Raw genomic sequence first — 16,267 nt, 5'->3', positions numbered from 1 at the left:
CTCCTCATCTCAGTTTTGAAAGAGCAGCCCCTTATTCTAAGATTATGCCCCCTAGTTCTAGTTTCACCCATCCTTGGGAACATCCTTACTGCATCCACCCGATCAAGACCCTTCACAATCTTATATGTTTCAATAAGATCGCCTCTCATTCTTCTGAACTCCAATGAGTAGAGTCCCAATCTACTCAACCTCTCCTCATATGTCCGCCCCCTCATCCCCGGGATTAACCGAGTGAACCTTCTTTGTCCTGCCTCGAGAGCAAGTATGTCTTTTCTTAAGTATGAGGTATATGGTAAGGAGAACAGGTATAAGGTAAGAACAGGTATATGGTAAGGAGAACAGGTATAAGATAAGGTAAGCAGAACAGGTATATGGTAAGGAGAACAGGTATGAGGTAAGGTGAACAGGTATATGGTAAGGAGAACTGGTATATGGTAAGAAGAACAGGTATATGGTAAGGAGAACAGTTGTTAGGTAAGGAGAACAGGTGTATGGTAAGAAGAACAGGTATATGGTAAGGAGATTAGGTGTGAGGTAAGGGAAGGTGAACAGGTATGAGGTATTTGTAAACAATTTTACAACACCAAGTTATAGTCCATAAATTTATTTTAAATTCCACAAGCTTTCGGAGGCTTCCTCCTTCCTCAGGTGAATGTCCACACCATTCACCTGAGGAAGGAGGAAGCCCTCGAAAGCTTGTGGAATTGAAAATAAATTGCTGGACTATAACTTGGTGTTGTAAAATTGTTTACAATTGTCAACCCCAGTCCATCACCAGCATCTCCACATCACAGGTATGAGGTAAGGAGCATTGCTTGAAGCTGAATAATTTCATCACGGAATGAGTGATTAACTCTGAGCACAGAGTTGGGTGACGGATGTGATGGCCTTTGCTTCATCCATAGTGCAGTGTGTCCTTTAGGAATGCAGGGCTGATCAGCCCAGCTAAAATTGGCCAAATCTCCCTCTGCTTTATTTATCGGGTACTCTCCCTTTCTCTGCTTCTCTGACTGATGTGGAGATGCTGGTGATGGACTGGGGTGGACAAATGTAAGGAATCTTACAACACCAGGTTATAGTCCCAACAGTTTTATTTGAAAATCACAAGCTTTCGGAGCTTACCTCCTTCGTCAGGTGAGTGACACTCACACTCACCTGACGAAGGAGGGAAGCTCCGAAAGCTTGTGATTTTCAAATATATCTGACTGATGTCATTCATTATTTTCCACACACTCTGTCCTCCTATTTCTCTCTGTTCAGTCTCTCACTCTCTGCACTTCTCTGTTTCGATGTTTATTCCGCACTCTCTTTCTTTGCCTGTTTGCTTATTTTCTCTCTCCTTGTGTGCATGACTGTTTTACACTCACTCTTTCACTGTGCTCAGTACGGTGTGTCCCCCCTCTCACACTCACTGTGCTCAGTACGGTGTGTCTGTGCCTCTCAAGCTGTTCAGTTCTCTCTATCTCTCTCTCCAGTACTGTCTCTCTCTCTCCCTTCAGTGCTATCTCTCTCTCTCTCTTCAATATTGCCTCTCTCTCTCTCTCCACTACTGTCTCTCTCTCTCTCTCCAGTACTCTCTCTCTCTCTCTCCCTTCAGTACTGTCTCTCTCTCTCTCTCCAGTACTCTCTCTCTCTCCCTTCAGTACTGTCTCTCTCTCTCTCTCTCTTCAGTACTGTCTCTCTCTCTCTCTCTCCAGTACTCTCTCTCTCTCCCTTCAGTACTGTCTCTCTCTCTCTCTCTCTCCAGTACTCTCTCTCTCTCTCTCTCCTGTGCTGTCTCTCTCTCTCTCTCTTCAGTACTGTCTCTCTCTCTCTCTCCAGTACTCTCTCTCTCTCCCTTCAGTACTGTCTCTCTCTCTCTCTCTCTTCAGTACTGTCTCTCTCTCTCTCTCCAGTACTCTCTCTCTCTCCCTTCAGTACTGTCTCTCTCTCTCTCTCTCTCCAGTACTGTCTCTCTCTCTCTCTTCAGTACTGTCTCTCTCTCTCTCTCTCCAGTACTCTCTCTCTCTCCCTTCAGTACTGTCTCTCTCTCTCTCTCATCAGTACTGTCTCTCTCTCTCTCTCTCCTGTGCTGTCTCTCTCTCTCTCTCTTCAGTACTGTCTCTCTCTCTCTCTTCAGTACTGTCTCTCTCTCTCTCTCTCTCCAGTACTGTCTCTCTCTCTCTCTCCTGTGCTGTCTCTCTCTCTCTCTCTTCAGTACTGTCTCTCTCTCTCTCCCTTCAGTACTGTCTCTCTCTCTCTCCCTTCAGTACTGTCTCTCTCTCTCTCCCTTCAGTACTGTCTCTCTCTCTCTCTTCAGTACTGTCTCTCTCTCTCTCTCTCTCTCTCCTGTGCTGTCTCTCTCTCTCTCTCTTCAGTACTGTCTCTCTCTCTCTCTCTCTCTTCAGTACTGTCTCTCTCTCTCTCTTCAGTACTGTCTCTCTCTCTCTCTCTCTCCAGTACTGTCTCTCTCTCTCTCTCCTGTGCTGTCTCTCTCTCTCTCCCTTCAGTACTGTCTCTCTCTCTCTCTTCAGTACTGTCTCTCTCTCTCTCTCCTGTGCTGTCTCTCTCTCTCTCCCTTCAGTACTGTCTCTCTCTCTCTCTTCAGTACTGTCTCTCTCTCTCTCTCTCCTGTGCTGTCTCTCTCTCTCTCTCTCCAGTACTGTCTCTCTCTCTCTCTCCTGTGCTGTCTCTCTCTCTCTCTCTTCAGTACTGTCTCTCTCTCTCTCTTCAGTACTGTCTCTCTCTCTCCCTTCAGTACTGTCTCTCTCTCTCCCTTCAGTACTGTCTCTCTCTCTCTCCCTTCAGTACTGTCTCTCTCTCTCTCTTCAGTACTGTCTCTCTCTCTCTCTCTCTCTCTCCTGTGCTGTCTCTCTCTCTCTCTCTTCAGTACTGTCTCTCTCTCTCTCTTCAGTACTGTCTCTCTCTCTCTCTCTCTCTCCAGTACTGTCTCTCTCTCTCTCTCCTGTGCTGTCTCTCTCTCTCTCCCTTCAGTACTGTCTCTCTCTCTCTTCAGTACTGTCTCTCTCTCTCTCTCCTGTGCTGTCTCTCTCTCTCTCTCTCCTGTGCTGTCTCTCTCTCTCTCTCTTCAGTACTGTCTCTCTCTCTTCAGTACTGTCTCTCTCTCTCTCTCTCTCTCCAGTACTGTCTCTCTCTCTCTCTCTCTCCAGTACTCTCTCTCTCTCTCTCTCCTGTGCTGTCTCTCTCTCTCTCTCTCTTCAGTACTGTCTCTCTCTCTCTCTCTCCAGTACTATCCCTTTCTCTCTCTCCAGTACTGTCTCTCTCTCTCCTGTGCTGTCTCTCTCTCTCTCTCTCCAGTACTATCCCTCTCTCTCTCTCCAGTACTGTCTCTCTCTCTCTCTCTCTCTCCAGTACTGTCTCTCTCTCTCTCTCTCTTCAGTACTATCCCTCTCTCTCTCTCCTGTGCTGTCTCTCTCTCTCTCTTTCTCCAGTACTGTACAACAGCAGTATGTCCTAGAGGTAACAAGGGGGCAAGCCATACTAGATTTAGTAATGAGTAATGAGCCAGATTTAGTTAACGGCTTAACTGTGCGTGAACATCTATCCAATAGTGATCATAACATGATCGAGTTCAATGTAGTGTTTGAAAGGGAAAAAAGTGAATCAGCTGCTAAGATTCTAGACTTGGGCAAGGCCGACTTCAATGGGATGAGACAGAGACTGTCCACAGTAAACTGGGCAAATCTGTTAATGGGTTAAAACGACTGATGATCAGTGGGAAACGTTTAAAGAAACAATTAATGTGATACAGAACCAGTTTATACCCCTGAGGGGCAAGAACTCTACTTGCCAAAAAAAACAGCCATGGACAACTAAAGAGGTAAGGGACAGTATGAGACATAAGGAAAGGGCATACAAAAAGGCAAAAAATGGCACAGATCCTGGCGAATGGGAAAGATACAAAGATCAACAAAGGGTCACAAAACAGATAGTAAGAGCTACAAAGAGAGAGTATGAATAGAAACTTGTAAGGGATATCAAAACCAATACGAAGAACTTTTATAGTTATATGAGGAAAAAGAGGGTGGTCAGGAGCAGTGTTGGCCCCTTAAAAACTGAAAGTGGGGATATTGTCATTGACAATGGGGAAATGGCGGACATGTTGAACAATTACTTTGCATCAGTATTTACAGTCGAAAAAGAGGATAGCATGCCGGAAATCCCAAGAAAACTAATATTGAATCGGGGACAGAGACTCGATAAAATTAACATAAGTAAAGCAACAGTAATGAAGAAAATAATAGCACTAAAGAGTGCCAAATCCCCAGGACCAGATGGTTTCCATCCCAGGGTTTTAAAGGAAGTAGGTGAGCACATTGCAGATGCCCTAACTATAATCTTTCAAAGTTCTCTAGATTCAGGAACTGTCCCTCTAGATTGGAAAATTGCACATGTCACTCCGCTTTTTAAGAAAGGAGAGAGCAGGAAACCAGGGAATTATAGACCAGTTAGCCGAACATCTGTTGTGGGGAGAATGCTGGAGTCTATAATTAAGGAAAGGGTGACTGAACACCTCGAGAATTTTCAGTTAATCAGAGAGAGCCAGCATGGATTTGTGAAAGGTAGGTCGTGCCTGACAAACCTGATTGAATTTTTTGAAGAGGTGACTAAAGTAGTGGACAGGGGAATGTCAATAGATGTTATTTATATGGACTTCCAGAAGGCATTTGATAAGGTCCCACATAAGAGACTGTTAGCTAAGATAGAAGCTCATGGAATCGAGGGAAAAGTATGGACTTGGTTAGGAAGTTGGCTGAGCGAAAGGCGACAGAGAGTAGGGATAATGGGAAGGTACTCACATTGGCAGGATGTGACTAGTGGAGTCCCGCAGGGATCTGTCTTGGGGCCTCAATTGTTCACAATATTTATTAACGACTTAGATGAAGGCATAGAAAGTCTCATATCTAAGTTTGCCGATGACACAAAGATTGGTGGCATTGTAAGCAGTGTAGATGAAAACATAAAATTACAAAGCGATATTGATAGATTAGGTGAATGGGCAAAACTGTGGCAAATGGAATTCAACGTAGACAAATGTGAGGTCATCCACTTTGGATCAAAAAAGGATAGAACAGGGTACTTTCTAAATGGTAAAAAGTTAAAAACAGTGGATGTCCAAAGGGACTTAGGGGTTCAGGTACATAGATCATTGAAATGTCATGAACAGGTGCAGAAAATAATCAATAAGGCTAATGGAATGCTGGCCTTTATATCTAGAGGACTGGAGTACAAGGGGGCAGAAGTTATGCTGCAGCTATACAAAACCCTGGTTAGACCGCACCTGGAGTACTGTGAGCAGTTCTGGGCACCGCACCTTCGGAAGGACATAATGGTCTTGGAGGGAGTGCAGCGTAGGTTTACTAGAATGATACCCGGACTTCAAGGGTTAAGTTACGAGGAGAGATTACACAAATTGGGGTTGTATTCTCTCGAGTTTAGAAGTTTAAGGGGTGATCTGATCGAAGTTTATAAGATATTAAGGGGAACGGATAGGGTGGATAGAGAGAAACTATTTCCGCTGGTTGGGGATTCTAGGAGTAGGGGGCACAGTCTAAAAATTAGAGCCAGACCTTTCAGGAGTGAGATTAGAAAACATTTCTACACACAAAGGGTGGTAGAAGTTTGGAACTCTCTTCCGCAAACGGCAATTGATACTAGCTCAATTGCTAAATTTAAATCTGAGATAGATAGCTTTTTGGCAACCAAAGGTATTAAGGGATATGGGCCAAAGGCGGGTATATGGAGTTAGATCACAGATCAGCCATGATCTTATCAAATGGCGGAGCAGGCACGAGGGGCTGAATGGCCTACTCCTGTTCCTATATTCCTATGTGTGTCGCTCTCTTTCTCTCTCCAGTAGTCTCTCTCTCTCTCTCTCTCTTCAGTACTGTCCTTCTCTCTCTCTCCAGTACTCTCTCTCTCCAGTACTCTCTCTCTCTCTCCAGTACTCTCTCTCTCTCCAGTACTCTCTCTCTCTCCAGTACTCTCTCTCTCTCCAGTACTCTCTCTCTCTCTCTCCAGTACTCTCTCTCTCTTTCCAGTACTCTCTCTCTCCAGTACTCTCTCTCTCTCTCCAGTACTCTCTCTCTCTCTCCAGTACTCTCTCTCTCTCCAGTACTCTCTCTCTCTCCAGTACTCTCTCTCTCTCTCCAGTACTCTCTCTCTCTCCAGTACTCTCTCTCTCTCTCCAGTACTCTCTCTCTCTCCAGTACTCTCTCTCTCTCTCCAGTACTGTCTCTCTCTCTTCAGTACTCTTTCTCTCCAGTACTCTCTCTCTCTTCAGTACTCTCTCTCTCTCTCTCCAGTACTGTCCCTCTCTCTCTCTCTCCAGTACTCTCTCTCTCTCTCCAGTACTCTCTCTCTCTCTTCAGTACTCTCTCTCTCTCCAGTACTCTCTCTCTCTCTTCAGTACTCTCTCTCTCTCTTCAGTACTCTCTCTCTCTCCAGTACTCTCTCTCTCCAGTACTCTCTCTCTCTCTTCAGTACTCTCTCTCTCTCTCTCTTCAGTACTCTCTCTCTCTCTCTCCAGTACTGTCCCTCTCTCTCTCTCCAGTACTGTCCCTCTCTCTCTCTTCAGTACTGTCTCTCTCCTCTCTCCCTCCCTCACCCTGTCTCCATACCGTGTCTTTCTGTAAGTCACTGACTGATGTTCATTGCTGTTTATTCCCGCCTATCGATATGATTTAAACTCAGGGACCAGTTTCTAAATCAAACTGAACTCAAAGCGCAGAGACATGAACGACCACCGGACCCCTCCCCTCTCCCCAGAATTTCAGTTTGTAAAATGACTTGTTTCAAAGTCTATGTTTTAAATGATTCAGTGACTCTGGGCCCCGAAAGCAGGCGGCTGCGACACCTCTCACTATACATAGAAAATATTAATTTATTGAAATCACGAAAATGTACAGATATTACATCCAGAGACGGGTCTGCTATTTACACACACACCCCAGGAGTTCCGGGGGAGCTTTAAATAAATAAATCCAGGGTCCCGGTGCAGCCAACACTCCGCCCCCTGCCCAGTCCCGGGACACAAGACCCTGACCCGGGAGAGGCCGCTCGGATCCAGCCCGGTAACTGGGAGCCGGCTTCCCGCTCCCTCACTGCCCATTCCTCCGGCCAATGCCCAGTGCCCATTCCTCCGGCCAATGCCCAATGCCCATTCCTCCGGCCAATGCCCAGTGCCCATTCCTCCGGCCAATGCCCAGTGCCCATTCATCCGGCCAATGCCCAGTGCCCATTCCTCCGGCCAATGCCCAGTGCCCATTCCTCCGGCCAATGCCCAATGCCCATTTCTCCGGCCAATGCCCAATGCCCATTCCTCCGGCCAATGCTCAGTGCCCAGGATCCCAGTCAAAGCCCAGTGCCCTGGATCCCGGCCAATGCCCAATGCCCATTCCTCCGGCCAATGCCCAATGCCCAGGATCCCGGCCGATGCCCGGTGCCCATTCCTCCGGCCAATGCCCAGTGCCCATTCCTCCGGCCAATGCCCAATGCCCAGGATCCCAGCCAATGCCTGGTGCCCAGGCTCCCGGCCGATGCCCGGTGCCCATTCCTCCGGCCAATGCCCTGTGCCCATTCCTCCGGCCAATGCCCAGTGCCCAGGATCCCGGCCGCTCTCCGGGTCACACTTTCCCCGGGATCCTGGTTCAGCCGATGCCACATTCCCAGTTTCTCCACTCTGGCTCCCGGAGAAGTTCAGTTCAACTTTGCGGAGAATTTTACACTGAATCCCCCTGGATTGGTCCCAGAGCGAGAACCACATGGAATACAGGCGGCTGGAGTGGGGGGGGGGGGTCCCGACAGCTGCGTGGGGGGGTCTATGATAGTCTGGGAGGGGTGGGGGTCTCTGGCAGTCCTGGTGCGTGGGGGGGGGGGTCTCTGACAGTGTGGGAGGGGGGGTTGGGGGGGTGGTCTCTGGCTGTCCCGGGGTGTGGGGGGTTCTGACTGTCTGGGAGGGGGGGTCGGGTGGGGGGTCTCTGACAGTCTGGGAGGGTGGGTTGGGTGGGGGTCTCCGACGGGAGGGGTGGGGGGCTTTCAATGGATTGGCTCCATCTCAGGATCTGCTCAAGTCATCAAAACTCTTTCCAAAAACCTTCTGAATTATTCAAAATCATGAATGGTTTTGATAGAGTAAATAAGGAGAAACTGTTTCCAGTGGCGGAGGGTCAGTAACCAGAGGACACGGATTTAAGGTGATCGGCAAAAGATCCAGAGGGGAGATGAGGAAACATTTTTTACACAGCAAGTTGTTCTGATCTGGAATGCACTGCCTGAAAGGGCGGTGGAAGCAGATTCAATAATAACTTTCAAAAGGGAATTGGAGAAATACTTGAAGAGAAAAAATTACAGAGCTCTGGGGAAAGAGCAGGGGAGTGGGACTAATTGGATAGATCTTTCAAACAGCAGGCACAGGCACGATGGGCCGAATGGCCTCCTCCTGTGCTGTGATTCTGAGCTGGAAGATAAATGAGGGTAAATCGGGACCGCCCACTGAAGAGTAAGAACCCCCCCCCACTCGCCCAGGACACCTGCAGCCCCCCCCAGTCCCAGGGACCCCCGCCCCCAGTCCCAGGGACCCCCCCCCCCCCCTCGCCCAGGACACCTGCAGCCCCCCCAGTCCCAGGGACCCCCGCCCCCAGTCCCAGGGACCCCCCCCCTCGCCCAGGACACCTGCAGCCCCCCCAGTCCCAGGGACCCCCGCCCCCAGTCCCAGGGACCCCCCCCTCGCCCAGGACACCTGCAGCCCCCCCAGTCCCAGGGACCCCCGCCCCCAGTCCCAGGGACCCCCCCCCCCTCGCCCAGGACACCTGCAGCCCCCCCAGTCCCAGGGACCCCCCCAGTCCCAGGGACCCCCCAGTCCCATTCCACCTGGGGGCGGGAGGAGGGTCCAGGTCTGTGATCAGGAGGTGCCCCTGACTCGGGAGGGGTTTGGGATTTGACTGTTCCCCCCCCCCGGGTGAGGGGGTCTAACCGCCGGCACTCGCTCCGAGCCTCTCTCCCGCTCCCGCAGCTTCGGCTCCGTGACTTTGATCAGATTTTCCTCCGACCCTTTGGTCCAGTTTGTAAATTAATTTTCTGCCGTTGGGTCCCATGAAATTTGTCTTGTTTTTTTTTGCTGACAGTTTGTAATGAGAGTTCATTTTGTGCTTTGTTTCAATGTCCCTGCTCATGTGGCGAGCTCAGGCTCTGGGACTCTGGTCTATCTGTTGGTGTTGACTCCTCACCGCGAACCTGTTCACATGGACCGGGATTGGAACCACGATCTTGGGGTTTCTCACCGGTTCCCCCGACCTGTTGCTCACGTTTCCCGCTTTGATCCGTTTCCACTTCGCCCTGCGGTTCTGGAACCAAATTTTGACCTGGACCTCACTGAGTTTGAGAGCGTGGGCGATCTGAGACCTCTCGGTGAGGGAGAGATATTTCTTACAGTGAAACTCCTTCTCCAACTCCAGCAGCTGCTCACTGGTGAAAGCCGTGCGCCGCCTGCGGCTCTTCCCGGTCGAATTGCCGGCGGCCAGAGGCTCCTGGGAGGCGGATGAGGCTTTCTTGCTTTTGGGGTTTAGCGAATTGTTGCCGTCCGACAGGCACTCGGTCTCACTCTCCCCCGAACTCTCCTCCTCCCGCTCGCTGCCCGCATTCTCCGCACATTTTAAATCCAATTTCTCATCGTCCGAACTGCAGAGTTTCCCGTCCCCTGGAAACAGATTAAATCAAATCAAAACGATCAGAACTCCCCGAAATTCAGATTAAATCCTCCCCTTAAAATAACCTCGACCCACCACAGTCCCGGCGATAATAAACTCGCCTCTTTATATTTAAAAGCAAATTAAACTCATTTTGCGGTCGGATTTAGTTTAAATCTCGAGCTGTTCTCATTTTAAAAGCGGGTTTTGTGTTTCCAACAATTTCTGTTTATTGGAACTTTTTACATCAGAATTTTCTCCGGAATAATTCGTTCCGATAATTCGCGTCTTTCTATAAAATAATTTTTAATGAAATTAATTCCCTGTGGTGGACTCTGAATATAATTGTTTAAAGAGGAGGGGGATTCTCTCCCGGAGTTTAACGCCAGCGGATCCCGACTCTCTGTCCGCACCGACCTCAGGCTCGATCCGCCTCACAGGCTCTCGATCCCGGCCAGTCGGGCTCGGCTCCTCCCGGTCAGTCCCGGGCAATTTTCAGACAAATAAAAATCACAATCGGTCTCTTTATAAATTATTTTAAAACAAAAAATAAATGTAAAAAGCAGCGAGTTGGATAAACGTCAGTTTTTGAAATTGTTCCCAACACAGAAATAGAATAAAAAGGAAACAGTGAATTACAATTAAATATTCCAAGATTCAAGATTTTAAATCTGTTTTACATTTAAACGGATCTCATTATTCGATCGAACTGGTTATAAATTTATTATCGAGGCGGATAAAACCGCGGCTTTGATCATTTTTTGATTGTTTTTTTCCGTCTTCTGTAAAGTTTGAAGGATCCGGATTGCGGTCAGGGAGCGATTGGCTGGGAGTGTCTGAGAATCAGAGCTCTGAATCGGTCAGCAGCTCAGCCCCGTGCCCCGGCTCCCAGAGAACAGCTCCCGGCTCCCAGAGAACGACTCCCGGCTCCCAGAGAACAGCTCCCGGCTCCCAGAGAACAGCTCCCGGCTCCCAGAGAACGACTCCCGGCTCCCGGCTCCCAGAGAACAGCTCCCGGCTCCCGGCTCCCAGAGAACAGCTCCCGGCTCCCAGAGAACAGCTCCCGGCTCCCGGCTCCCAGAGAACAGCTCCCGGCTCCCAGAGAACGACTCCCGGCTCCCAGAGAACAGCTCCCGGCTCCCGGCTCCCAGAGAACAGCTCCCGGCTCCCAGAGAACGACTCCCGGCTCCCAGAGAACAGCTCCCGGCTCCCAGAGAACAGCTCCCGGCTCCCAGAGAACAGCTCCCGGCTCCCAGAGAACAGCTCCCGGCTCCCAGAGAACAGCTCCCGGCTCCCGGCTCCCAGAGAACAGCTCCCGGCTCCCAGAGAACAGCTCCCGGCTCCCGGCTCCCAGAGAACAGCTCCCGGCTCCCAGAGAACAGCTCCCGGCTCCCAGAGAACGACTCCCGGCTCCCAGAGAACAGCTCCCGGCTCCCAGAGAACAGCTCCCGGCTCCCGGCTCCCAGAGAACAGCTCCCGGCTCCCAGAGAACAGCTCCCGGCTCCCAGAGAACAGCTCCCGGCTCCCAGAGAACGACTCCCGGCTCCCGGCTCCCAGAGAACAGCTCCCGGCTCCCAGGGAACAGCTCCCGGCTCCCAGAGAACAGCTCCCGGCTCCCAGAGAACGACTCCCGGCTCCCAGAGAACGACTCCCGATTCCCAGAGAACAGCTCCCGGCTCCCAGAGAACAGCTCCCGGCTCCCAGAGAACAGCTCAAATCGAGTTAGATTGAAAAACGGGAACGAACTCGGTAAAGGGAGAAAATGAAATCAGTTGAGAGCGAGTTTCACCGATTTACACGAATTTAGATCGAGTTTCACGAATTTACAACAAATTTCACAGATTTACACGAATTTACAGGGAGTTCCACGAATTTACAATAAAATGGTACAGATTTACAACGAGTTAGGGCCAGTAACCGATTTAAATCGAGTCTGTTGGACTCCGACTAACCCGAAATATATTTAATATTGAAAAATGACAAACTTGTGAAAAGTCAACACGCTCGGGGGGGTCCCGGTGTTCAAACCGTCAGATCACCGCCACCGAAATATCTCCGGCAACCGGCCATTATTATTCAGTTAAACGAACGGGACTGCGGTGTGGAGTGACCGGGACCGGGACCTGGACCGGGACCGGGAGGATGGAGTTCCCGGGACCGGGAGGATGGAGTTCCCGGGACCGGGAGGATGGAGTTCCCGGGGCGGGGACGGTGCCCGGGGCGGGGAGGATGGAGTTCCCGGGCGGGAGGATGGAGTTCCCGGGGCGGGGACCGGGAGGATGGAGTTCCCGGGCGGGAGGATGGAGTGCCCGGGGCGGGGACCGGGAGGATGGAGTTCCCGGGCGGGAGGATGGAGTGCCCGGGGCGGGGACGGTGCCCGGGACCGGGAGGATGGAGTTCCCGGGACGGGGAGGATGGAGTTCCCGGGACGGGGAGGATGGAGTGCCCGGGGCGGGGACCGGGAGGATGGAGTTCCCGGGACCGGGAGGATGGAGTTCCCGGGACGGGGAGGATGGAGTTCCCGGGCGGGAGGATGGAGTTCCCGGGGCGGGGACGGTGCCCGGGCGGGAGGATGGAGTGCCCGGGGCGGGGACGGTGCCCGGGCGGGGAGGATGGAGTTCCCGGGGCGGGGACGGTGCCCGGGCGGGAGCCGCTCTCACCTGTCAGACTCTGGTAACTCTCGGTGAAGTGCAGAAGTTCCGCCGCCTTCTCCCGGACCGCCAGATCCTCGGGCTCGGTGCTGTCGTGCCTCCTGGCGCTCGGCTCGGGGTTGGTCCGGGGCACCGGCAGCTCCTGGGGCGGGTAGTAAGTTTCGGGCGAGTCGGTGAAGCTGGGCAGGGCGGTGGTGAGAGCCACCATGGACGGGACCCCCTGACTGAGGCTGGCGCAGAAAGTGTTGGTGAGCCGGCTGGCGAAAGAAGCCAAGGGGGTGAGGGGGGGAATGGCCGACTGGAGAGGGGAGTGGGACAGAGCCTGCGGTATCACCACGGGCCGGTAAGGCATGAACATGGGGTAACCGGTGTAGAGCAAGTGTCCCGACCGGGGCTGAGAAGATCCGATCAGGGAATCGATGGAGAAGGCGGCCCCCTGCCCGTTCGGACGCTGCATCTCGGAGACAGAAAGTGTCGGTGAGGAGCACGGGCTCGGCTCCTGGTCTCTCTCCCTCTCTCCCTCTCCCTCTCCCCCTCTCTCGCTCTGTTCTGATGGTGGTTGTGGTGTTACCCAGGCGGTAAATGCATCATAAGCGCTGAGGGGGAGGGAGGGAGAGAGAGGGAGGGGGTGTTCCCTTTTTACTCATCCATCAAACTCAAATTATGCTCCGTTTCCTCATTCAAGTATCGGGGGTTTCTGGAGTGATGAACCTGCTCCCTCTCCATTGGCCCATCCTCTGGGAATGTGACAGGAGTCCCAGCCAACCCTAAGGGGCAGAGAGAGGGAGGGAGGGAGAGGGATAGACAGAAGGGGGCAGAGAGAGGGATGGAGGGAGAGGGATAGACAGAAGGGGGCAGAGAGAGGGCTGGAGGGAGAGGGATAGACAGAAGGGGGCAGAGAGAGGGATGGAGGGAGAGGGATAGACAGAAGGGGGCAGAGAGAGGGATGGAGGGAGAGGGATAGACAGAAGGGGGCAGAGAGAGGGATGGAGGGAGAGGGATAGACAGAAGGGGGCAGAGAGAGGGATGGAGGGAGAGGGATAGACAAGGGGCAGAGAGAGGGATGGAGGGAGAGGGATAGACAAGGGGCAGAGAGAGGGATGGAGGGAGAGGGATAGACAGAAGGGGCAGAGAGAGGGATGGAGGGAGAGGGATAGACAGAAGGGGGCAGAGAGAGGGATGGAGGGAGAGGGATAGACAGAAGGGGGCAGAGAGAGGGATGGAGGGAGAGGGATAGACAGAAGGGGGCAGAGAGAGGGATGGAGGGAGAGGGATAGACAGAAGGGGGCAGAGAGAGGGATAGAGGGAGAGGGATAGACAAGGGGCAGAGAGAGGGATGGAGGGAGAGGGATAGACAAGGGGCAGAGAGAGGGATGGAGGGAGAGGGATAGACAGAAGGGGCAGAGGGAGGGAGTGGTGGGGGGGGGGGGTGCAGAAAAGGAAGAGAGAGGGAGAGGGGGAGAGGGAGAGAGAGCTGTCTCACCCCCCCTCCAGGAGCCAGTGCCCCATTGACCGCACCAACCCAATCGAGTATTATTAAGTGAGATTGATGAGTTGTGATGAGACAAGAGTCTCTTTGTTAAAGTTTGGGAGTCGGTTGGACCGCGACAGAGGAGAGGAGAGGGGAGGAGAGGGGATGGGAGGGGAGCAGATGGTTTCAAAGCCTTTTCCCTGATTAAGAATGTGTTTGTCCATAAATAACCAGGGAGACAAATTCGCAGTATAAATATAATAATAAAAGGGCTTTAAAGAGCCGAGTCCGAGGCGAGCAGCAAACGCTGGGGCGGCGGGTGTCTGACAGCGGCGGAGCTGTGACTGATTCGGGAGCTCGTTCCAGACAAACAAATAATAATAAAAAGGGAATCAGAGGGTTAAACTCTTTAAAAAGAGCAACAGCCGGACTGGAAATGAACAGAGGCAGGAGAGAGGAGACAAGAAACCGAGAGAGAGAGAATCAACCACAAAACACCAACTCAGAGCAAGGGAGAGAGGGAGGGGGAGACAGAGGAGAGAGAGGGAGGGAGAGAGAGAGGGAGGGAGAGAGAGAGGGAGAAACAGACTTTACACAACCACAAAACACCAACTCAGAGCAAGGGAGAGAGGGAGGGAGAGAGAGGGAGACAGAGGAGAGAGAGGGAGGGAGAGAGAGAGGGAGAAACAGACTTTACACAACCACAAAACACCAACTCAGAGCAAGGGAGAGAGGGAGGGGGAGAGGGAGAGAGGGAGGGGGAGGGAGAGAGACAGAGGAGAGAGAGGAGAGGGAGGGAGGGAGGGAGAAACAGACTTTACACAACCACAAAACACCAACTCAGAGCAAGGGAGAGAGGGAGGGGGAGAGGGAGAGAGGGAGGGGGAGGGAGAGAGACAGAGGAGAGAGAGGAGAGGGAGGGGGACAGGGAGGGAGGGAGGGAGAAACAGACTTTACACAACCACAAAACACCAACTCAAAGCAAGGGAGAGAGGGAGGGGGAGAGACAGAGGGTGGGGGGAGAGGGAGGGAGACAGAGGAGAGAGAGAGGGAGGGAGAGAGAGGGAGACAGAGGAGAGAGAGGGAGGGAGAGAGAGAGGGAGACAGAGGAGAGAGAGGGAGGGAGAGAGAGAGGGAGACAGAGGAGAGAGAGGGAGGGAGAGAGAGAGGGAGAGAGAGAGAGAGGGAGAAACAGACTTTACACAACCACAAAACACCAACTCAAAGCAAGGGAGAGAGGGAGGGGGAGAGACAGAGGGTGGGGGGAGACAGAGGGTGGGGGGAGAGGGAGGGGGAGGGAGAGAGGGAGAAACAGACTTTACACAACCACAAAACACCAACTCAGAGCAAGGAATTGAGGGAGAGGGAGAGAGGGTGGGGAGGGAGAGAGAGAGGGTGAGGAGGGGGAGAGAGAGGGGGAGAGAGGGGGAGAGAGAGGGTGAGGAGGGGGAGAGAGAGGGTGAGGAGGGGGAGAGGGTGGGGAGGGGGAGAGAGAGGGTGAGGAGGGGGAGAGAGAGGGGGAGAGAGGGTGGGAGATGTGGTTTAAAATGAATGGGCGGCGGGGGATTCTGTTAAATAAAGTGAATAAAACGGTGAATTTAATAGAAAATGAGAAAGATCGGGAGAGCGGAATTCTCAGACTCCTGACACGAAGTTGGAATGATTGAGGAATCATTTCAAAATGTTAAAAAAAGATGAAGTCTAAATAATAAATTAATCATAGCGACTGGTAATAATTGGCGATGTTGTTAATGGAAGCCCCCCCTCGCCCCCCTCGCCCCCCCGCTGTTAATCCCATTACTGAACATCCCTCCAGGAAACGCGGTGATTTTTCACACCGATAGAACCGTTTTTACACAAATGAATATTCACGAAGATGTTATTAATTTGGGCCTTTTCTCCCAATCAGGCCGCTGATTAACTCATTCAAGGAGACGGGCTCAGCCCCTGATACCGAGCTGCTGATTAGCGCAACTCCGGCGGAGGAGCCGCTCTGATTGGCACCCGGACACGGGCTGGTAATTACCCGCTAATTGGAGCTGACTTCACCGGCCGTTCAAGCGGCCCCGCTCCCCCCTCTCCCTCCCTCCATGTGCCTCTGTCTCTCCCTGTGTGTCACTGTCTGTGTCTCTGTCTCTCACTGTCTCTATCTCTGTGTGTCACACAGAGAATTACTGACTGTGTCTCTCCGTGTACCACTGTCTGTCTGTCTCTCTCTGATTGTGTCTCTGTCGCTCCTGCTGTGTGTCACTCTCTCTCCCCCTCTGTTGTACGTGCCTCTCTTTGTATCACTGTCTCTCACTGTGTACGTGTCTCCCTGTGTGAATGTGTGTGCGTCTCTCGCTGTGTATCACTGTCTCTCTCTCTGCATCACTGTTTCTCTCTGTGGACGTGTCTCTCTGTGTGTATGTGTATCACTGTCTGTGTGTGCGTGTGTGTCTCTGTGTATCACTCTGTGT

General features: G+C 52.2%; 1 protein-coding gene across 1 annotated transcript; it reads right to left on the bottom strand.

The window, feature by feature from the left end:
• Window positions 1-9,182: 9,182 nt before the first annotated feature.
• Window positions 9,183-12,794, bottom strand: gbx1 (gastrulation brain homeobox 1). Its single transcript, XM_067974802.1, has 2 exons — window positions 12,347-12,794; window positions 9,183-9,697 (listed from the first exon to the last, which is right to left on the bottom strand). Exons 1-2 carry the CDS (start codon window positions 12,792-12,794, stop codon window positions 9,183-9,185), a joined length of 963 nt encoding a protein of 320 aa, XP_067830903.1.
• Between the last annotated feature and the right edge of the window lie 3,473 nt (window positions 12,795-16,267).

The sequence above is a fragment of the Heptranchias perlo genome, chromosome 3, assembly GCF_035084215.1.
Source record: "Heptranchias perlo isolate sHepPer1 chromosome 3, sHepPer1.hap1, whole genome shotgun sequence".
Classification (NCBI taxonomy): domain Eukaryota; kingdom Metazoa; phylum Chordata; class Chondrichthyes; order Hexanchiformes; family Hexanchidae; genus Heptranchias; species Heptranchias perlo.
The sequence above is the reverse complement of the archived record's forward strand: the minus strand, read 5'-3'. Positions and strand labels throughout refer to the sequence as shown.

Coding starts and splice junctions, on each gene's coding strand:
- gbx1 (XM_067974802.1), bottom strand. CDS start 12,794: ATGCAGCGTCCGAACGGGCAGGGGGCCGCCTTCTCCATCGATTCCCTG. Junction 9,698..12,346: donor GAGTTACCAGAGTCTGACAG/GTGAGAGCGGCT, acceptor ATCTGTTTCCAG/GGGACGGGAAACTCTGCAGT.